Here is a 21,037-nt window from a genome sequence, read left to right on the forward strand (position 1 = left end):
ACCATGTTCTTCCTCATCCCATAGGAGTGCACTTCAGGTACCACTGATGTGTCCGCTACGTTTGAAGACGTCGTCCAAGCAGACATAAGTGGGGGCATGAGAGGCGGGGACCGGACCCTGGGGGCGTCAGTGGGCGGTGTTTCTGGTGAAGGATGCCTTGGCCTGGTAGAGCAGTGTGCTGCTGGGTTTTTTTCAAAATCAGAATCAGAAATAGTTTTATTGCCGGGTATGATCATACACATACCAGGAATTTGTTGCAAAGTTGACGCAGACACGTCTATTAAAAATGAAAATATAAAATATAGCAGCATAAATATAGAGACACAATCTGTTTTTTGTTTGTTTGTTCTTGAAACACAGTCTGATTATTTTCTGAGAAAGTCCAAAGAGCGCTAATGGAACGCATGGAGTTGTGCGTCAATTTGGATGAGGCAGAGGGGGAGTGTGAATACGGACCGTGGTATCGGTCATGTCGACATTTCGGTATCGTTTCCGCCCATTGCTAGTGGCTGCGCATGCGCTCAACAACAACGTTGGAGAAGATGGCGGCGCCCGTCGATCTGGAGCTGAAGAAGGTAAGTACATAAAGACAAGATCCTAAAGAGATGAAGAAATACACCTGATAGAAAATACAGACTTATATCGTTTAGCTACCGCTCGCGTCCCACCTTTAGAAAGGTGAAACATCGGCAGGGGTGCACATTAACCACCAGGGTGATTCGTGGTTGGTTTTGTGCAAGCCGGACCAAGTAAAAAGCCGAAGACCTACCACCACCATACGGAGTGGGGGGGGGCTTCTTTTTCACAATGTCATTGTCGAAGTGCGTTTGCCTCATCTGTCAGTCTACAATTGCTTTACCGAAGAAGGGAAACGCGGAGCGCCATTTTCGGACTGTTCCTAAAACTATGACGCCGAGTTCCCTCCGAAAAGGTGCAGGAACTCAAATCCCAGCAGTCATTTTCACACAGCGAACATCACGATGCATCCCAAAGAGAAAGAAGAATTCCGTGTGGCTCTACGTTTCAGGTTTAGTGATCAATCGTGTACCGCTTTTATTGTGAAGGCAGGAAGTGTGTTGTGTGTTGAGCGAGGACGCTTTAATCGAAGAGCGGCCACTTGCTAGTAGGCTCTGTGTGGGTTTGGCCGCCATGATGGTGAGCAGAAACATCTTAGCCACGCCAGACGGACGAGCTAGCGGCCCAATAGTTGGACGAAGTGACCAACATGAAAAATGTCTGCAGGCCTTCTCTGAGCTGCAGGTGAAGATGATCGACACGCAGCAGAAGGTCAAGCTGGCCGACCTTCAGATTGAGCAGCTCACGCGGGTTCAGAAACACGCCAACCTGACGCACACGGAGATCAAGACGCTGCCCGACAACACGCCGCTGTACGAAGGTGTCGGACGCATGTGAGTTCCAGCAGGCGCCTTCTCCTTTGCCCTTTGACCTGTGAGTGACACGTGACACCGTGTTTCAGGTTCATCCTGCAGTCCAAGGAGGACATCGCTCGTCAGCTGAAGGACAAACAGAAAAGCGCAGAGGAGAAAATCAAAGAGCTGGAGGTACCGCTTCATCACGGGAATAATGCCAGTGGTCATTCAGTCACGTGACCCTCACTGCTTGCTCATTCCAGCAGAAGAAGGTGTACCTTGAACGCAGCGTGAAGGAGGCAGAGGACAACATTCGAGAGATGTTGCTTTCCAGAAGAGCCCAGTGATGGACGCTGAGTTCTAGTCCTGCTTGATACCTTTCTAATTAAAGCACCCACAATCACAGGAAAGACTTTTATTTTGAAAGATGGATGACATCATGTGTTGTTGGGCTTGTTGACAAAGTTGATGGAGTAAGAGCCCGTGTTGACGTCCTGGTTCACCTGGAAGTTGTTGGTTGAAAGGCCAAAGGGTCTCAGGACTAAGTTCCCGAGGTCCTTTAATTTATCTGCAAAGGTCAGAGGTCATCCATTAAAAACCACTTTTCATTGGACACGTCATTTGGATGCTTTGTGTTCCCACCTAACATTTCCTCCTTCAGCTTCTCATTTCTCTCGTGAATCTGCTGAGGCAACCTCTGCAAGAAAAGTCGTCATCATCATCGTCGTCATCATCATCATCATCATCTGAAGCAGGGCGGCTCCTCCAATGACGGGCACCCAACTCACCGTGCAGGCCTGCCTGGCAGCCGTGTGCTTGGGGTCTTGCTCCAGGACCTTCTGGTAGTCCTCCAGAGCCTTGTCCAGCTGCTCGGTCTGCTCGTGAAGCTCCGCCCTCCGAAGCAAGGCCTTCATGTAGTGTGGATTGAGCTCCAACGCTACGTGAGCATCCAGCCAGTTACCCCCCCTCATCCACGCCTCCCCAGGTGTGATGACATCACTCACCTCTGGAGCAGTCGGCTATCCCGTCGTCTTTCAGGTCCTGATGATTGACAGGAAGAGTTACCGCTAGCATGTGGCTAGCTTGTGGAGCTACCGAAGACGGGAGGGCGTGGTGCGTGTTACCAGGTGAAGTCTAGCCGCTGCTCTGTTGGAGAACATCACCGCTCGCTCTTGGCTGAAGCACAGCGGACACACCAGCAAAGCCTCCGAGTAGCTTTGCTCTGCTGCCAACCAGTCTGCACGAACATGACACATACTGGTCTGGTGCTGGTCACACTGGTCTATCCGAGCGGCCTGGACGGGGTGGACTCACCTCCACTCTTAAACTGCTGGTTGCCCTTTTCCTTGAGCATGAAGCTGTCCAGTCGGCGACTCTAGAAGGTGAGGGTGACGTTGCATTAAGAGCGTTCACGGCACGTTCTAGAAGGTTCACATTGTACCTCCTTCTCCTCCTCCGTCAGCTCTTGGCCGTGCAGATCTCCTCTGCTGTCCGCATCCACGTTCAAGTTGTAATGCGAGTCCTCCCAAGTCTCCTGGTCCTCCAGCGGTGCCGTCTGCTCGTCTGCTTGCTGATCTGGTCTGCCTGCATCTCCTGCAGCCTCCCGTCGCCTGTCCTCCTCATCCCCCCGGTCTGGAGGCTCCAAAGTCTCTTGGCAGTCAAAAAAGTCCTCTCTGTCCGTGTTGTCCTCCGCTGCTCTGCATCTTTGCTCGTCTGCTTGGCGGCTCATTCTGAAGGTCAGAATCAAGAACAGAAGAACAGAGTTGAAGGAAAAGTGTTTGCCCATCATCCACCATCCTTATGTGAAACCTTCTGTGACTTCTAAAGAGAACCACGGCATGAGGGACACCCGAGTCCACCAGGAAAGCTCCAGCCAGGTTTTCAGTCCAGGCTGTGAGCGTGCACTGCCAGATACCTTCAAGGTAACAGGTCATACTTGCAGTCTTTCACCGCATTGGCAGCGTTTACTGGACATCACCGGAACTTCTTACCTAGGCGACTGATTTCACGTAGCAACATAACGTCTGGAGGAGCACAGGAAGTACCCGCTACCGTGGATGGAACCATGGCCTGGAGGACACTGCTCCAAGAGACTGCATGGGAACGCTAGCAAATCCTGCCTACCCAAAACCAAGTGGAAACGACGCCTCAGCGAGTAAGTCATCATGATATCCACTGTGATATTTATTGTGATATGTAGTGATATCGCTACTCAACTGGCCGTGGAAAGAAAACACGGAATACTTTACACGTCATTTGCTAGTTCCTGTTCCCCAGTCGGTACACACTGGTGTCCTACGGCATTGTTTTGGTGTGGTCACTAGCCAGACAAACACCTCTGGTGTTGGGGCTTGAGAGTGGAAATCCAGTATGGTGTCCCCACCCACGTCCACTGTTGTCTTTCTTTAGAACGTACAGAAAGGGAAAGATGTAAACGTCCTTCGAGACGCCCTGTGAGCTCGTCCGTATTGTAAAGCCCATTATGAGGCTGTGATGCCTTGGGGGACCGCAAGAGGACGTGGGGTGATTCCACGATGGTTCTGGCCGAAGCTAAACGGACCACCTTCCCGCACACACGCAACTTATCCACGTTTTATTATCTGGTGTTTCAGTGCCGCTATTTATGCTGCCAAATGGTTCGTCACGGACATCCGTGGTTAAGAAGTCCTGCCCCCGTGTTGCCATCAACGGCTAAACAACAACAACGACGCCAAGACGAACAACAAAAGCTGACATCTGCTGACAAAGAAGCGTTCGAGTGAAGACAGACGGCAAATGTTCAGGGCAGCCGATTTGTCGTCTTACCTGTTAGCCTAGCTAGGTGATAGCTTAGCCTTGGCCGACTGCGGGGAAGCACTTCCGGTTACTCTTCTTCTACGACTGCATGATCTTCTTCTGTGTCTTTCACGGGGCCCTGCTGTTGGATTGGCGTTCTCTTTCCACCCGGCTCGTCGTCAAGTCGAGTTTTAGTACAGGTGGATATTAAATTGGCTATTACTTTTTACAATCATATTCTGACGCTTTTCAGGTATAGAAAAGCAAACGGGGCTCCTTATTGCCCCCTGTCGGCTCTACTGGCAACTGCAGTTTGGCTGGAGCCCTTTTTATACAGTAAACAGGAATGTTAGTAATAAGCTCATTGTGTGCATGGGAGTGCATTTATCTATTCTTATAGGCTGAGGCTTGGCAATATCGAGGTTCAATTATATATATATCTATATCTCCATCTCCCCGCCCCGGCTCAGATGCCGCGGGGCCGGAGCTCTAAAACGCCAATCTTTCATAATCTTTTGTTAGCCTGGGTCAAATAGTTAGTCTGTTGCTATTCTTTATCAATAAAGTCAAGCGGATGAGCTTAAATTGAAGTCATTGATGAACAGTTGTAACATGTTGCTATTCCATGTAGTCACCAGGAGAGGGTGCTACTCAGCAACCACACTGACTCATGTTAACAGAATAAAGACCGCATCATCTCCAAATTCATATTTATTATTAAACATGATTTTGATTGATGAAATTATGTTCAATATTAAATGTACAAAACAATAATCAACCAAGGCAAGTTTATTTGTAGACCTGGACCCGGATAAGCGGAGGGGAATGAAGGTGATGTCTTGTAATATTATAAGTTGAAACATGTGTTTTTTCTTGTTAAAGGTCAGTCCAAGTGATTCCTGTGACTGGATCCTTGATGCTTCCATTGACTTGGAGTTTCCTAGCTAAACGGCTTGGAGTGTCGTGCAGGCCAGTAGAAAAGCAGTCGGGAGGCATGGGGGCCACCCCTGCTGGCTGCAGCGCTGAGACTGGAGTGGCGGCTCGAGAGGAAGAAGCTTGAGGTCCAGCAAGAAGGCGAAAAGAAGCAGAAAGCGTGAGAGGCGCTCAGGATGTGTCAGAGAAAGAGGAAAATGGACCCGGGATGGAGGCCACACCTGATTTACAGCAGGAACGACGCTGGTCACGTGACTGAACGAGGATATGTAGAACACGTCACAGGGGTACACCGCCAAGGACTAAATGCTTGTCCCGTCTTCGTTGAGAACATCATCTGGAGCACAGCACACTTTCGAATACAGACATCCAAATGGTTCAAGTCCCGCCCTCTGCTGCTTGATCTTTTCTTCGCAGCCTTTGGTGTGCACGTGCCGTGCACACGCCGTGCTGCTGAGACGGGAGGAAAGGTACCGAGACGAGCAGGAGGCGGGACGGAGTCACAGCCCCGGCTGGTGGTCGGTCTCCGAGCCCAGGAGCAGCAGGACTTCATGGGAGAGGACGAAGGTGAAGAAGTAGACGCAGAGGTCGGCGAAGACGTCGCCCATCCTTCTATACGTGTCCATGGAGCGGTTGATGACCTCGCCCGGGATGCCCGACAGCAGCAGGGCGGCCGTCAGCACGGTGGTCTGGGCCTTCTTCTCCACCTGCAGGACACGCAGATATGCCAAGATGGTCTACACCCCTGCTGGCTGAAAGGCTGCCATTCATAGCAACCTTTTACAATCCTTTTTAAGAGGGAGGGGGCGCTCGGGGGCGCCTGCATTATGACTTCTATGGAAATGGAAGCATTTCAACACGAGGCTACCAAAATGTATGTAATCCTTTGTTCATACAATTCCACCCGTTTTTTGTGTCCATTTTCTCGCTACTCAGATTTTATTCCTGACAAATTTCTCCTAATACTCAGACCTTGTGTAATAATTCAAGTCTGTGCTAGAAAAGCCAGCTTATTTCCCATCATGACAAGGTTACATTGATTGACAGCAAGTACTTTCCAACAAGTGAAGTGATGAGAAGTACTTGCCTGCGGGAAGTACTTGGCCAGGCCCATGAAAGCCAGCTCCAGGGTGAGGAAGGGAGCAAATATTGACTGCAAAAGAAGACCAAGGTGCCGTGAGACCATCCTGGCTGAAAGTGAAAGTGAAAGCATAAGCATCTCATCCAACTCGGCTCACCAGATACTTGCAGACCAACGCCCGGACAAAAAGAGCCAGCAGGACGCTGCAGACCAGCCTGAAGACCCTGAAGGGGTCGAACTCCTCGCCGTCGGACCCGCCGTCCTGGACCGGCTTCTCGTCGGCCAGCTGACCCCTCAGTTTCATGGCGTCGTCAAAACGAGACAAGTACTTGTGGAGGCCCCGGCGGGGCGAGCCGCTTGGGTCGTCTGACGCCACATCCCTCCTGGGTCTCTGGCGGACCCCTTGGATCATGTCCTCCAGCGGGCTGGCACCGTGGGACTTGTCACCCGCATCTGGCAGCGGGGAGTCCCTCCTCTCCGGGGTGGCGCCGCGGGAGACGCTGCCGGGCTCCGATTTGAAGGGAGATGGTCTCTGGGGGGGGGCGCAGGTCTCTGTCCTGTCCAGGTCCAGGTGGAAGTGGGGATCTGCTGGACGCCTGGGTGACCCTTCGGGAAATGGAACGGGACATTTGCATACGCTACACCGCCCGCCGCTTATACCGACCGGGTGGTACTACACCGCCCGCCGCTTATACCGACCGGGTGGTACTACACCGCCCGCCGCTTATACCGACCGGGTGGTACTACACCGCCCGCCGCTTATACCGACCGGGTGGTACTACACCGCCCGCCGCTTATACCGGGTGGTACTACACCGCCCGCCGCTTATACCGGGTGGTACTACACCGCCCGCCGCTTATACCGACCGGGTGGTACTACACCGCCCGCCGCTTATACCGACCGGGTGGTACTACACCGCCCGCCGCTTATACCGGGTGGTACTACACCGCCCGCCGCTTATACCGGGTGATACTACATGCAGTATACATACAGTATATGTATACTGCATGTTTCTACACCAAACGGTACACTAGCGCACGATGAAAGATGACCTGCTCCACATCCAGTATGATTGTACCCGAACACGACAGAGTACAAAGGTGATGCCACAACGTTAGCATGTAAACATGGAGGAAAGGAGGAGCATTTAGCCTACCGTAGCTTTCAGACTCGTTCTTGGCAAATCCTACGATTCTGTTCATCCTGTCCTCCGAATTCATCAACAGTTTCCTCCTGCGTGTTTCTGCTCGCCTCTGGGCCTCAGACAATGATCTTGCCTTCTCCTCGCCGGCAGCCTCCATCCTTCAAATTCACCCGATCGATGGAATGAACGACCCAGCGATCTGCCTTCAAATGCCGTCAAAGATACCAGCTGGCGTCGCGATGTGATGGCGTAGGAAAGTGCAACTGATCTAGCTGCGCATGCGCAGATTTCCCACCCGGTTGCACATGCGTACTGAGGCGCCCGACCCATAAGAGTCTTTTGAAAAGTGAAAATGAAATACCCTTTGAATATGAATCATCCAGCCCTCTTTGATTTTATTTCCGTTATTTAACAACACGTAGACGTCAAACTACGGTCTACGCCCGTCCACAGTGAGCTAAAGCTGGGTGTTTTCCACGAAAGGATGCCCTTTGCCAAAAACTATGGAACTAAAACAACTACCGTTGTCTTCCACCTCGATGGCCTGTTTTTGCTTTCCTAAATCTTTGTCGTTCTTTCTGTACAGCACTGATTCCCAAAGTGTGGCCCCCTAGTGGGCGGTGGTGGTACTGCAGGTGGGCCATATATGTTTTTTAAATATGATCGTACCCCTTACGTTTTTTGTTAAAAATCCCCATTTTATGCCATTTTTGGGTGCTTCTCAGTCCCCTGATGCGTGTGTGTGAGGTTTTTTGTGTTTTTTCACCAGAAAAGTGCATTAGCAGCAAGTTGAAAAAACTAAAAAAAACGACGTACCAACTAACCCCTTACGTTTTTTGTCAAAAATCAAATTCAAACACTGCGTTTTATGTCGTTTTTGGGTGCTTCTTGGGCCCCTAATGCGTGTGTGTGAGGTTTCCCGTGTTTTTTGTACATTTGTACGTCAAAAATAGAACATAGATTTTCAAGTGGGCCCTGAGTTGGTCCAAGTTTTGGAACCCCTGCTGTTCAGCATTAGGACTTGATGTTTCAACTCTATGCCACTAAAATGTTCAACTTTTTTTCTTTTAATATGAGTATTGAATATTGACATAAAATGATTTTTCCAATGTGCTGTGGGCCACAAATGGCCCCCCTGTGTTGGAAAAGGAAAGATGCAATGTTTAGTGAGTCTGGGGGAATCAACACAGGATATGATTTATTTCCATTACTTGTTTTTATGAAAGACATTTTTGGCCAGAAGGACCAAATGACATTAGTTTTTCTAAATACATGTTGCTTTTATAATACATTAATTACAGGCTGCGGGACATCACACCAAATCACCCCAAATCATAAAACGTCCATAAAGAGAACAAAAGGACTTTGGTCCACTCTGACTTTATCTTCATTTCCCAGGAAAGAAGCTTTAAAAAGTCCCAAACATTTTATTTTGTCTGACACGGCCCCCTGGTGGTCATACCAAATGCACCAGCGTTTCCTCATCGTTGCAGGATTCAAGGATGGCTTTGTGTTCTATTAAAATATTTCTTTGATAGATTTGGGGGGGGGGGCATGATACTTAAAGTAGAGTGGGGGGGGGCGGGGGGGGGGCTTAATGAGATTGCAATGGACAGACCACTTCTCACACAATCTTTGTTCAACATCTGCTGTGGAAGAAAGGCTGAAAGAGCCCAGCGTTGTGTCCTGGGTCCGGGATGTTCAATACTGGGGATAACAGTCACACACACACACACACACACACACACACACTTTAGACTCGGTATAGTCTCTGCTTTGCCAACACTTGACACGTGGGGTGGAGCCACACCACCATCCATGGCTCCATCCTCGCCACCCGGGTGGGGAGGAGGTGGTCTCTCAGAGAGCTGTTGGTGGTGGTGGTTGGGGGGGGGGGGGTAACCTTTTCATTCACGCACACACACACCCATGCACATCCTCGCTTCAGTGTTGGCTCGGCTCCACGCCAGGATCATCGTTGCCCCATCAGTTGGAGATCTGCTTCTGGAGGTGCAACACAAACTCGTAGTAGGACAGGGCTGACTCGGTCCGGTCCTCGATCATGTTCTGCATAAAGGAGACTTTGAGCGGGCTCTCTTCCCTGGAACAGAAAGGGGAAAGAATGGATAAATGAACGAGAACGACCTTCCCAGGTGCTTGTGCGTGCTTCACCTGATGACGTGCAGCGTGGGAAAGAAGGGTCTTTGATCCCGCAGCCAGCCAATGAAAGCTCGGGTTCTTTGGGACTCGGCAGTGTCCAACTCTGGCAGCAGATACTAGGATGGCAGGATGGCGGAAGACAACGGTCACGCCATTGTTACGGTTAGCATCAGCCGGACAGGCTAGGCATGCGCCACACAACCAGGACCCGAGGACCTTACCAGGTTATCAGGCACGGCGGCGTAGTTGGGGACACCCAGGACTTGGCTCAGAAACACGGGGTTGCAGTTCCGCCTCACCAACAGATACATCACCTTTTGGTGGAGCACAGCGCACACACATTTAACTAGTACTTGTAGTAGTACTAGTAGTAGTACTAGTAGTAGAGACTAATAAAGTCCAGGCTGGAGAAGTTACTCTCATGTGTCACCATCATGGTGGTGATGTGTGCTATATTCATGAGTCACATGCACTCATTATTAACCCACAGAAGCCGCTTAAAGAGCCTAGAGAGAGATCACAGACGGATGGTTAAAGAGCCGAGGAAGATATCAAAGACGGATGGTTAAGGAGCCCAGAGAGAGATAATAGACGGATGGTTAAAAAGCCCAGAGAGAGAACACAGACGGATGTTAAAGAGCCGAGAGAGATATCAAAGACGGATGGTTAAAGAGCCCAGAGATATATCAAAGACGGATAGTTAAAGAGCCTAGAAAGCGAGATCATAGACGGATGGTTAAAGAGCCCAGAGAGAGATCATAGACGGATGGTTAAAGAGCCCAGAGAGAGATCATAGACGGATGGTCAAAGAGCTCAGAGAGAGAGATCCTAGACGGATGGTTAAAGAAGTTACTCTAATGTGTCACCATCATGGTGATGATGTGTGCTATATTCATGAGTCACATGCACTCATTATTAACCCACAGAAGCCACTTAAAGAGCCCAGGGAGAGAGATCATAGAGGGATGGTCAAAGAGCCCAGAGAGAGATCATAGACAGATGGTCAAAGAGCCCAGGGCATCAAAGGTGATGGTTGTAATCCTATGTACGGGTACGTCCTCACCGTTCCTGCGTCCATGAGGAAGGCCCCCTCCATGCTGAGCTTTTCCCCAGACAGCTGCAGGACTCTGGGCTGAGGGACGGTCCAGTCACTGACGCTCAAAGCTCCCTGGGAAGACAGGACGCCAGATGACGGGAAATGGTCTTTGACTCCCAAAGCGCAATAACGGGCCAGCCTCCTCACCTCATCAGTCAGGTCGTCGACGCGGTACAAAGCGGGGTGCAACATCAGCATGGCGTAGACCAGAGGCTGGTACTTGAGCTGGCACATGGAGAAGACCCGGTCGTCCAGCCTGGTGCTGGTGCCCGTCCTGAAGGCTTTCTGGAAGGAGCCAACAAAACACACGCAGGTTTCTAGCGGCCCCGGGGATCTGCTAGCAGGGCTTCTGACCTGTTTGAGCAGAGCCAGGATGTAGAGGGGGAACAGTCGAAGACTGGATGGGGCGAGCACGCCCGGCTGCTGGATGGTCAGCACCGACTGGCGGTACGACGTCAGCGAGTCGATGGCGGCGTTTGTCATGGCGTCCCTGGCGTCGCTCAGGCTGGCCGTCACCGAGCGATCCACAGCTGAATGAGGACAGAACAAAAGGAGCGGTGACATGTGGGCTCACTGGGAGGCACCGGCAGGCAAGCGTGTGATCTGGCACCACGTTCATGTGTCACGGTTCTCACCCATGCACGCCAGCAGACCGCTGATGGCTTGGACGTCGGCGCCAGCAAAGATGTCCGACAGAGAGTGGACCACAGGGAGACACAGAGTGTGCACACGGATCCTCCTCTCTCCTGCCGCCACGGACACACAAGGGTTAAAAAGCAAGCGGGTTCCTCGTGAGACAAAGTGGTCTACGTGTACCTTTGCTGGAGGTGTAGAGCAGTGCGGCTTGGAAGGAGACCACCTGCATGTCCTCCAGGTTTTCCTCGATGGACATTTGAACGGCAAAGCCGGCATCCGGGTTGACGTTGGGCAGCGAGAGCAGGTCTGTGGAGCGGACAAAGAAGTTTCCGTGGAAGGTGTGTATGGACAGACCTGAGAAGAGACAAAGGTTCCCGTTCATCAAATGTTTCACATCTTGTCATTTTCACCGTCAGGCGTACCTTTGGTGCAGCGGATCCTCATGACGGCCTCAAAGCCGATCTTCCTGGTCAAGTATCTCTTCAGGTCCTTCTGGAAGCGCTCCACCTGAGCGGGGTTGTGTTGGTGGTGGTAGGATGGGAAGTAGTAGACGCCGCCTGCAGAGTACCTGGATATGCAGCCTGGAGGAGAGAGGGACCTGTCATGAGGGAACCTTCCGGCCATCACCACCTACATCTGCTTCCTACTCTCACCAAGAGACGCCAGGTCGCAGTACTGAGAGCTGAGCAGGAACAGGTCAACAGCCACCTGCTGACCAGAGCAGTCCAGCGCCAGCTTCTTGTAGAAGTCTGTCGCTGGGGATAAGTGCTGGATGTCCTGAAGGGAAAGCAAGAGACCAGCGAGGGACCATGAGCCACAGACACCTTGAAACTGATCACCACGAGACGCGTCGTACAAGCGCACACCTTGGCTGATGCTCTTTGGTTGGGGTCCTCCCTGGACTGGAGCGCCCCCGCTCCGAGGTTGGGCAGCTGGGTTTGAAAGACGGACATGCGGCCCCCGGTGGGCAACAGCAGCTTGAAGGCGGCCTGCAGGGCCGAGCCCAGCACCGACTGAGTCTCCATGGTCTTCTCAAATAATGTTGGCAAGCTCTTCAGAAGATCCTGCACCAGCTGCAAGGCAAGATGATTCCACAGTAGTGACTCGTCATGCGCACGGACAGAGAGGGGCAGGACACACGAGGCCAGTCCTACTGTGATGGAGCTGAGCCTGATTCCCCCTCCCCGCCTTAGCCCCCGCCTTAGCCCCCGCCCACAATCATCGTTTGTTTGTGACCCATTCACCTGTCCCACTGCTTCTGTTGGACTGTTTGCAGTCCTATTATTACCGTAACGTCTGGTCAATAAGCTGCTAGCTTTTTCTGCGTCTATGTGGCTACTCTGTGGGAAAAAGAAACCGTCCCCTGACGCTTCACGAGATGCTGAAATGGAAGGGACCATCACGTTTGGAAGTCTTGAGGCCGTTACAGAGAGCCTGCGCCTTTATGCTCGGTGTGGTGTCAAAACTAGGCATTTCTTGAATGAAAGGTTGACTACAACTAAGGTCTTTGCGTCCGAAATATCCCATAACACGCCATGGACACCTCTTTGTGGTCTATTCCACACACCTCTTTGTGGTCTATTCCACCCAATTCCCTCTTGAAATTGAATGGCTGCATCTTCCCTCGCCTGGAAATGATGCTATATGAATATTACTCCAGCCAGCCCTGCCAGTGGCGGGTGAGCCAGTGTTTTTCCATCTGTCGCTATTACGCTGGTCAACACCAAATTGACTGTTTCAGCATTTAGCTGATTTAGGATCATTCCGCCGAATCCAGAAGTCACAGCGGACAACCTTCTCAACTATGCTCCGTATGTTTTTGTCACACGTACTGGTATTTCCGCATCATATGATGCAACACTGTGTTATATTTCTTGCAATAAAAAAATTCCGAAGATTTTGCATGTGCCAACACAGCACAGGTGGATGAAGTGAAGATCTTAAACCAGCCCGAGGTGTTGTGCTACATGTGCGGTGAATACGCCATCGTTCCTGACAGGAAAGTAGTCATAAGGCTCACTTTCATGAAGCTTGCTGACCGTGTTTTTTTGCTATTGAACTTGATGCCTCTCATCCTACATCTCAGCTTGCCAAAGTCCTCAGCTGAGCGATTGGCATCCACTTACCTTTAGCCATGTCATTATTTGATTGAGAGAAATGGACGTTTGTAACATTTTTCCCTTCTAAAACCTTTTTTTGGATGAGAAATATGAATGTCACAAAAATGTAATCCATTTAGTCAGAAGATGAGATTTTTCTCAATGAAATTAGAGTAAAATCCTGCCCTGATTGGAAAAAATGGATGCCATTTTTGGATTCGGTCCTAAACCAGTTGACAAAACAGACAACCCAGCGTTATGGTGAACAGGAATGGAGCCGCTGTGCTGGTCATTCTTTCACGGTGCCGGATCCTGACCCACCTCTTCCAATGGTGTGCCAAGTGCCAATCAGTGCCAATCAGTGAGGCGGGTCTAGGCCCGGTACCACTGCCTTGATGCTAAAGACACATTCCTCACCTCTTTGCTCTCGTTGAGGTTGACTAAAAGGCTGTCGGGTGTTGGTAAAAAGATATCTGTAAGGCACAAAAGACATCGATAGAAGTAAGTACAGTAAACAGAAGGTGGTGTCATTAGATGGTGCAGGACCCACGTCTTACCTTCGATGTCTGAGACGATGAGCATCTGAGGCTGGGACAATCCTTCCTGTAGATTGTAGAAGTGGATGGTGCTATCAAAGGTGATGAAGCCAATTTTTGTCCGTGAGTCTCCAGGGAGCCTTTAGTCAAACAGAGATAGAAACGTTGATAGAGATAGATGGTGAAATACAAACACTGTGTATCTGTACATACGCGCTGATGTTATCCAGCACAGACTGACAGAACACCTTCAGGTAGCCCGTCTCCACTGCACTGTGGGACACATCCAGGACAAAGAGGTACACGGCCGGCTGTGGAGGCCTCAGCTGGAATGGAGACGGGGAAAACACACACATGACAACAGGGTCCGCAAAACACACACAACTTACGTAGCCGACGGCACGAACAGCCATCAGGGACACCCACCATGTATTCTGATGGCGCGATGAACTCAATGGTGGCATTTTGCACTTCCGGTCGTTTGTGTGGTTCGCCATAGGATCGACTGACTGGATTATACATAAACTCCTCTGGAACTTCACACACAAGGACACAGGCGTCCAGATGAAGACACACACAGCAGGTAGGCGTGCAACAATACGTGTATGAGTGCAAGTGTTGGATGTGTTGGATACAGGGGTCAGGGTCGGGTATGCATGTGTACGTGGCGCCCTCGCTGCAGCTGCTCAAAGTGTTTGCTGGCGCTACGGCCACTGAAACTGCTGCACCAGTTCCATGGCTGTTTGTGCTAGTGACCATCCACTCCGCGCTCTGTCAAACTGTCCTTTTTCGACTATTCTATTGTCCCATTGGCACCATTCAAAGCATATCAAGCTAACTGCTAATTCAGCAGCGCTATAAAACACGGTGGGCGTGGCCCGTGGAAGGGGGTCCTATCACAGAAGTTGATATTACAGCCATGGTGTTGCCAAAAGACAGAGTTAAGATAAGCTTTGTTTCTCACCCTTTCTTACCACGTTACCCTTTTGTGGCAGTGGAGTTTGGAATTGGCTTTGTTGACCTGAATGAAATAGTTGCATAACAAGATTGAATGGAAAGGCTGTTAATTACGCCTCAATGTTTATTGGATGATAGTGATGCTTAATAGAAAACGTAGCATGAATTGTTCCATCTGACTAGCAAAATGATATTTCTCAGCGGCTAAGAATGCACCGCATGGATCTCCATCACATAATTTATTTTGATATTCTTCTTATTCCGTGCCCTTTCCTGCTCTTATATGCTGCCAGGTTTGTGCAGCACAACTCTACTTTTAAGATCATTTGTGAAGTGTTGTGCATGGGTGCACCTTTGTGCCATTTCCTCTCACCATCATTGACCCGATAGCAAAGGTTGCATTTCCACCTCCTCTGGTCAGGAAAGGACACAAAGGGGTTGATGTAGGTCCTGCAGGAGCGACACCTGACGATGGTGCTGGACGTCACCACGGGAAGTTGCTGCAGGAAAAGACCAAACGGCGGAGTGAGAAAGACGGTGGCCTTTGGCACACTTGTTACAGTATGGACGCTTTCAATGAGCTCTTTCTTGTTGCTCTGTTTCCCCTCCATTGCCCCGGCTTGGGTGCTGCCTGGGGGGCAAATGGCATTCTGGGAATTGTTGGGAACATTCTCGGCGGTTGGGCTAGGCTACTCATTGATGACGAGTAACAGTATGCTATTTCATATCGCACTAGAGCCCAGTTTCACATGCAGGAAAAGATTGTCTTTGAGACGGCAGATGCCACAGCTTTGTAGCCAGACACCATAATAGCATTACCATCAATACCAACATCCGCCAACCTATGTGATAGGGGTGAGTGACGGAGGGGACACATCACTCCTTCACATGGGTGTGGGGCCATGAAAAAGTGATGGGTGCATGGCTGCGCAGCACTGGAAGATCTGAAAGTCTGCTGCCTGGCTTTGAGCGTGTGAGGCTGGCACAACCAGGTTTATATACTTCTTGGTTGTTTTTATTTCTGCATTTCACATGTTTATGAGCAATTTCCACTTTTACCAAGAGTATAACTTTGGTTTTAATCACCATGTGAACGATTAGGAGGAGTGCACGCACTCCGCATTTTCACTTTATTACCGAGAGGTCTTTGAAGGGGTGGAGCAGCAGGCCCAGGGGCAGCTTGGCTTTATTGAGCAGAGATTGGGTCTGAGGGATGCTTGTCAACGTGCAGCGAAAAACCCTGGATAGAGAAATAAATCTAATGAAGTGATTATGATGGCACTGGAACATGGGAAGGGAGACTGCGTCTTCAAGTGTCCTCACTCGGGGTTGCAGTTTATCTTCTGCAGGTCTTGGGGCAGGCAGGGTGTCGGAGCAGCGACCTGCCCGGGGGGGAGCAGGTTCCTCTCCTGGAGCAGGTTGACCACTCGCAGGGTCTCGGGGGTGCTGGACTGGAGACTCATGGCGGCCAGGGATGGGCTCAGGTGGGCGGGGCCAGGGGGTGGCTGAGAGGGAGAGAAGCGAGGGACCAAGTTATTCACAAACACATGCGTGCAGCAGGGTGCTGAGGGAAGGCATTAGAACCCTACGCTTACTTCTTCATGTTTGCAGTCAACAAACAGCTACATTCCCGCACGGTAGGTGAAAAGGAAAAGCAAATGCATGGCAAGTGGCAGAGCATGTTGTTCCTCAAACATGCACACATCGACATTAAAATAAGAACAAACAAACAAAAAAGGTGGGTGGGGGACTCACCTGCTGGTATGGCTGAGGTGCTTGAGTATAAGGCTGAGAGGCGTGCGTGATTCCTGGGTGCAAGCTTGGAGGGGTGCCGTGAGGGGCAGAGGGGTGCTGGTACCCTGAGAGGAGGGAGGGGTAGTGGGCCAAGTTTCGGCCCGGTGGGTCAGACAGGGGCAGCCTGGCTGTGGTCAAGTAAAAAAAAAAAAGCATTTTTTTAAGAGTGAGAGGGGTTGAAAATATGTCCTATCAGTCTTTAGAAGAAACACTCACCAGGCTTGCTGTCCACATGACTGGGACCATTGGATGAAGGGGGCACACAGCCCACCATTCCTGTTAAGACATGACACGTGAATCATGACAGCGCCTCCTTTCACACTGCGGTGAAGATGGACACCAATAAGACGTTTCTACTGGAGGTAGGCAGTCCCTGAGCTCACGTTGACTAATCAAAGTACAGAATAATCATCCAAAGTAAACACACTGAAGGCAAGGCAAACTCTGGGCCGAACCATTCTAAATGTTACCACTACTTTTGTTTGGCACCAGGCTATGTTAGCAACTTGAATTATTTTCTTTTAGTGGGCCTTGGTCCTGGTCCCGGGCAGTCTACGAGTACTTGTAGTTCTTTTATCCATGCCCAGTTGTCTAGTGCAGTGTCAAAGCACAGTCACCAAACGCCGTAGGCGTCACGGAGACGTACAAGTCAAGTCATCTACCGTATCTCACCACACCTCACCCTTGAGTGTGCCGAGAAGCTGGTATTCTTCAAGACGACTGAATTCATTATTGCACACTTGACTTCAGAGTTTTAGCTGAGAATGATTACCTCATCAAACACTGCACTGTGCAAATGTCCACCATCTATATGATTTATAAGACAAATAGTGTCTGACAACAGTACACCCCAGCTTGTGGCTGACCTCAGGCATTCCAGATAAAGGCTTGGTTAGAACAAAGCTAGAGTTGCAGTAGAAAGTCACCAATGGTAATTGCGGGCCATGCTGTACGGACAAACAGACTATGAAGGAGTGTGGAATGTTCACATCAGCTGAAAGTCAGCTTTCAGAAGAGCGGCAAAGGAACAATGTGTGGATCTTCTATGAGACATAAGACATAAGACACATGTGCAGCTAGCCACACCTGGACATTCAATATCCGCCTCCTGGCAATCGGGCTCAGTGGGGGGCAGAGAGCTGCAGGCTGCCCCCCCACACTGAGCTGGCATGTGAGGGAAAACAACAGAGGCGGGACAAAAGGTTAAAAAGGTCACCCCTTGAACAATGGCGTTAAGAGTTCGGGACACCAAATGTGAACCTACCGGCCGCCTTTGGGGGCGCAGGCGTGGCACTGGGCATCGGGAATCCGGTCACAGGCGCGGTGGGCTTCATGCTGGGGGGCGGGCCTGCAGGAGGGGGCGCGTAATGTGCTCTGCCTGGGTGATGCTGATGTGACGCTGCTGCGTTCATGGGCACAGGAGTCGTAGCTGGTGGAACATCAGTGGAGCTTATTTAACCTCTACTAGCTCGTCTAACTACCACATATAATACTACTAATATCTAGCCATACTCACATAACGTGCACTGACACCGATACGAATACGAAATCGACACTTATACTGATACAGTATGTAATATTATGACAGTATGTAAATATTGTGATACATGCTAAGGTCTGTATCGGCCAACCATAGTATTGCCTCGTCTGCACCAAGCGTCCTTTTAGGAATACAACATACCGTACACATACGGTACATACTGTATACCAGTATACATGGCTTTGTGTCATTCTGGAGCATTAAAGATCCAGCTTGAACTTTGAGCAGATTTGGAGTGGACTGTGTGTGTGTGTGTGTGTGTGTAATGCTAAGCCAACGTGTTGAAGGCAAGAGCGGAGGGCAAGGTCCTCCTCCAACACATCAGGACTCTAGATGATCTATGCTATCTGTGTCTTAAGACAGATTTAAGACAGCAAGTCATGGGGGGGGGGGTGTTGGCATTCCTTTACAACCATTTTAAATATACATATGTGTATGGAACATGAAAGTAGGGAATGTTGACTCTTGATGTAACAGGACTAAAGTCCACTGATGTGACAGAATGAGTCATCTTTTATTATTGATTAGACGGCGAGTGCCTCATTGCTAGAATGAAGAGTATTCCTCTTGGGTTTAGAATTTGGTACCAAGAGGTGGGTATGGGATTCATGGTTTCCTTACCTGGGTGGCTGTATGCCTGCAGAGAGGTGGGGGGCGCCCCTGTGCATGAGGGCTGCGTGGTGCTATGTGACATGGAGGGTGACAGGGCGGAGCTGTAAGGTCCAGGTGGGCTCACATGATTGGGCACCGTTGCCTGGGGTGGCGTGTTGATGGATGGAGAGGGTCCCGTGGGTGGAGGAGCCAAGTTGTACTGCCACTGTGGAGCTACGGGGGGCTGCTGGAGGTTTGAGTAGTATCCACTAGAAGACACAGCCGGAGGCGGAGTTGTGCCCTGTGCAGGGGGTAGCCTTGGGCCGGGACTCGGGCTGGAGCTGGCAGACTGAGGAGGGATATGGGTCACAGGGCCACCCGGTGGGGGTCGCGTCAGCTGGGGCTGGCTGAGGGGAGCTGGGTAAGAGGTGGGAGGTGGGCCGGGCTGGTAGGCGCTGGCTGGAGGGATATGTTGGTACGGCCCAGAGGGATAAAGTCCAGGGGCAGGGGGCGCAGGGGCCTTGGGTTGCAGGGGATTGTAAGCGGGTTGGTGCATCATGCCATAGTTGACCCCTGGGAGCTGCTGAACACCAACAGGATTCTGTGAAGGACCTGGAGAATGGGGGACACACAATTCAAGCATGTTATAAGTGCGAGAGACATGCAAAAATGCAATAAAACCCCATCTCTTCTTTACAGGTATAAAAAGGGGGGTGGTGAAAAAGGGAGTGAAACCCCTCTGTGGTACCGAGTGACCAATGACGTGGCAGCAAGGACATAATCTGGTTACCTTAATCTTCATCTGACCTCAGTGGCTTTGTGTGTGTTTTGCTGACTGAATGTGACGATTCAAACACAGCAGAAAAGAATGCTTTGCTTTTATAAACAAGCGATCTCTCCAAAAGTGTGTCTTCCTCTGCAATTCCATTTTGAACCACCCACAAATACCACAAGTATTGCGACAAAAACTACACATTTGTTGCATTCTTGGTCCTTCGCCATCATCCCATCCATTGCATAACGCCACAAGACTCGTCCCCTCTGCCAGACGTGGCTACGTGGAATGGAATTAGGAGGAGGAAAGCAATCTTCTCCATGGCCACCCCAAGATCAACCATGGGGCATATCCTTTAAAAGGTCTGAATTGCTTCAATGTCACACCAGAGCATGAAAACACATCTGATTCAAAACCGAGGTGAGCAAACAGGAAGAAGCAACAAAAAAGTACTTCTACATACTATTAAATACAAATCCTGCCACTGTGAATCGAGTTTACGCATCAGCCACACTGATATCAGATCAACCGACACTACCGGGAGCCAGGAATAAACTTAAGGAAGAACAGAAAGAAATATAACATGATGGAACAGGGCTAAAAGCTACGTGTGCATGTATTACACACCTGTGGTGCAAACATCCATACAGCAGAGTTGATGTTAAAAAGCACACACACACCCAAGCTCAGTGAAAACACATTTGCATGTGAAATAATTCAAATCATGGCCACTTGTAACTCTGGTCGAAGTATTTCAACCTCATCAAGGGTCATATTGGGGGACCGTAATACCCTCATTGTAATGCAGTCAAGGAAAATCCAGAAATGTAACGTATTTTAATAGAAGCAGAGAATTTAAACTTGGATCATAATATCATTAATCGCTCGAATTGTCACCTTTCAACAGTCAAAGACTATAAAACACGAAGGAGAAAACAACATCACACAAGCGAGCAGCAAACCCAAGCTTCTTGTTTCCCAAACGAACTTTGTGGAAGTGGACGCGACAGGCTTTCTGAGCTTTTTAGACAAGTCGAGGAGCTAACGGCTAGCCGGCGCACAGAGCCGACGAGCACTCCCAGTAACAGCTGCTTTAGGCTGGCCTTTCAGTCGTCGTCATTGGGTGACATTTTGAACTTTTGTTGACTCACCATTTGCGTACGGTTGTCCGGTCCCGTTCTGGGCGTTGAATCCCGCCGCTGACATCCTGAAATGGACACCAGGTTCTAATTTGGAGGCGCTAGCTCGGCGAGACTGTTAGCCGCGTCGTTTAGCTAGCCGACGAGCTAACTGTTGCGAAAACTTGTCGCTCCGGTGACGCGTCCTTTCTTTATTTATTACTCCGAGCTGACGTCGCTTCAAAAGTTGATTCGTTTGGCTGGTCGCCAATCACACGGCCATGGCTGCGGCCGTTGTCAACTACCTGCGGAGGAGGCCGATAGGCCTTGACCAGAGTAAAACCGGAAGTTGGAATCACCCAGAAGGATCAACGTAAAATTGCTGGGCATGCGCAGTGTGTACACGTGGCATTTCCTCCGTGTGCTTTCGAT

The 21,037-nt window shown here is 50.2% G+C and overlaps 4 protein-coding genes and 1 long non-coding RNA gene across 8 annotated transcripts; 2 read left to right on the forward strand and 3 right to left on the reverse strand.

Annotated features, from left to right (window-relative positions):
• The first annotated feature begins 105 nt into the window (after nucleotides 1-105).
• On the forward strand, nucleotides 106-1,983 carry pfdn1 (prefoldin subunit 1). 3 transcript variants are annotated; one of them, XM_058087891.2, is made up of 4 exons: nucleotides 106-575; nucleotides 1,243-1,409; nucleotides 1,478-1,562; nucleotides 1,634-1,983. In XM_058087891.2, exons 1-4 carry the CDS (start codon nucleotides 516-518, stop codon nucleotides 1,715-1,717), a joined length of 396 nt encoding a protein of 131 aa, XP_057943874.2. In that variant the 5' UTR covers nucleotides 106-515; the 3' UTR covers nucleotides 1,718-1,983. The 3 variants fall into 3 exon arrangements, with proteins under 3 accessions (XP_057943874.2, XP_057943872.2, XP_057943873.2); XM_058087889.2 differs by lacking the exon at nucleotides 106-575 and having other exon boundaries at nucleotides 790-1,409; XM_058087890.2 differs by lacking the exon at nucleotides 106-575 and having other exon boundaries at nucleotides 790-1,409; nucleotides 1,637-1,983.
• ttc1 (tetratricopeptide repeat domain 1) lies at nucleotides 1,758-4,411 on the reverse strand. The gene is made up of 8 exons (XM_058087888.2): nucleotides 4,176-4,411; nucleotides 2,812-3,100; nucleotides 2,685-2,745; nucleotides 2,495-2,607; nucleotides 2,375-2,411; nucleotides 2,159-2,307; nucleotides 2,013-2,067; nucleotides 1,758-1,938 (listed from the first exon to the last, which is right to left on the reverse strand). The coding sequence occupies exons 2-8, from the start codon at nucleotides 3,097-3,099 to the stop codon at nucleotides 1,808-1,810; spliced, it is 834 nt and encodes a 277-aa protein (XP_057943871.2). The 5' UTR covers nucleotide 3,100; nucleotides 4,176-4,411; the 3' UTR covers nucleotides 1,758-1,807.
• Nucleotides 2,818-5,393, forward strand: LOC144894570 (uncharacterized). Its single transcript, XR_013625195.1, has 3 exons — nucleotides 2,818-3,292; nucleotides 3,366-3,525; nucleotides 5,028-5,393. It is a non-coding gene; the product is annotated as an uncharacterized LOC144894570 (long non-coding RNA).
• Nucleotides 5,394-5,402: 9 nt separating this feature from the next.
• Nucleotides 5,403-7,822, reverse strand: camlg (calcium modulating ligand). Its single transcript, XM_058087199.2, has 4 exons — nucleotides 7,316-7,822; nucleotides 6,317-6,765; nucleotides 6,166-6,231; nucleotides 5,403-5,785 (listed from the first exon to the last, which is right to left on the reverse strand). Exons 1-4 carry the CDS (start codon nucleotides 7,458-7,460, stop codon nucleotides 5,579-5,581), a joined length of 867 nt encoding a protein of 288 aa, XP_057943182.2. The 5' UTR covers nucleotides 7,461-7,822; the 3' UTR covers nucleotides 5,403-5,578.
• Nucleotides 7,823-8,482: 660 nt separating this feature from the next.
• Nucleotides 8,483-20,980, reverse strand: sec24a (SEC24 homolog A, COPII coat complex component). 2 transcript variants are annotated; one of them, XM_058086219.2, is made up of 24 exons: nucleotides 20,639-20,980; nucleotides 18,743-19,324; nucleotides 17,846-18,010; nucleotides 17,668-17,745; nucleotides 16,798-16,857; nucleotides 16,543-16,709; nucleotides 16,111-16,292; nucleotides 15,925-16,027; nucleotides 15,161-15,287; nucleotides 14,257-14,366; nucleotides 14,044-14,156; nucleotides 13,852-13,970; nucleotides 13,712-13,767; nucleotides 12,062-12,268; nucleotides 11,849-11,972; nucleotides 11,618-11,776; nucleotides 11,376-11,549; nucleotides 11,195-11,305; nucleotides 10,914-11,089; nucleotides 10,707-10,844; nucleotides 10,527-10,631; nucleotides 9,685-9,777; nucleotides 9,476-9,579; nucleotides 8,483-9,404 (listed from the first exon to the last, which is right to left on the reverse strand). In XM_058086219.2, exons 1-24 carry the CDS (start codon nucleotides 20,691-20,693, stop codon nucleotides 9,290-9,292), a joined length of 3,423 nt encoding a protein of 1,140 aa, XP_057942202.2. In that variant the 5' UTR covers nucleotides 20,694-20,980; the 3' UTR covers nucleotides 8,483-9,289. The 2 variants fall into 2 exon arrangements, with proteins under 2 accessions (XP_057942202.2, XP_057942203.2); XM_058086220.2 differs by lacking the exon at nucleotides 17,668-17,745 and having other exon boundaries at nucleotides 20,639-20,979.
• Nucleotides 20,981-21,037: the final 57 nt, after the last annotated feature.

Source organism: Doryrhamphus excisus, linkage group LG21 (assembly GCF_037039965.1).
Source record: "Doryrhamphus excisus strain RoL-2023G ecotype Guam linkage group LG21, RoL_Dexc_Guam_v1.1, whole genome shotgun sequence".
NCBI lineage: Eukaryota > Metazoa > Chordata > Actinopteri > Syngnathiformes > Syngnathidae > Doryrhamphus > Doryrhamphus excisus.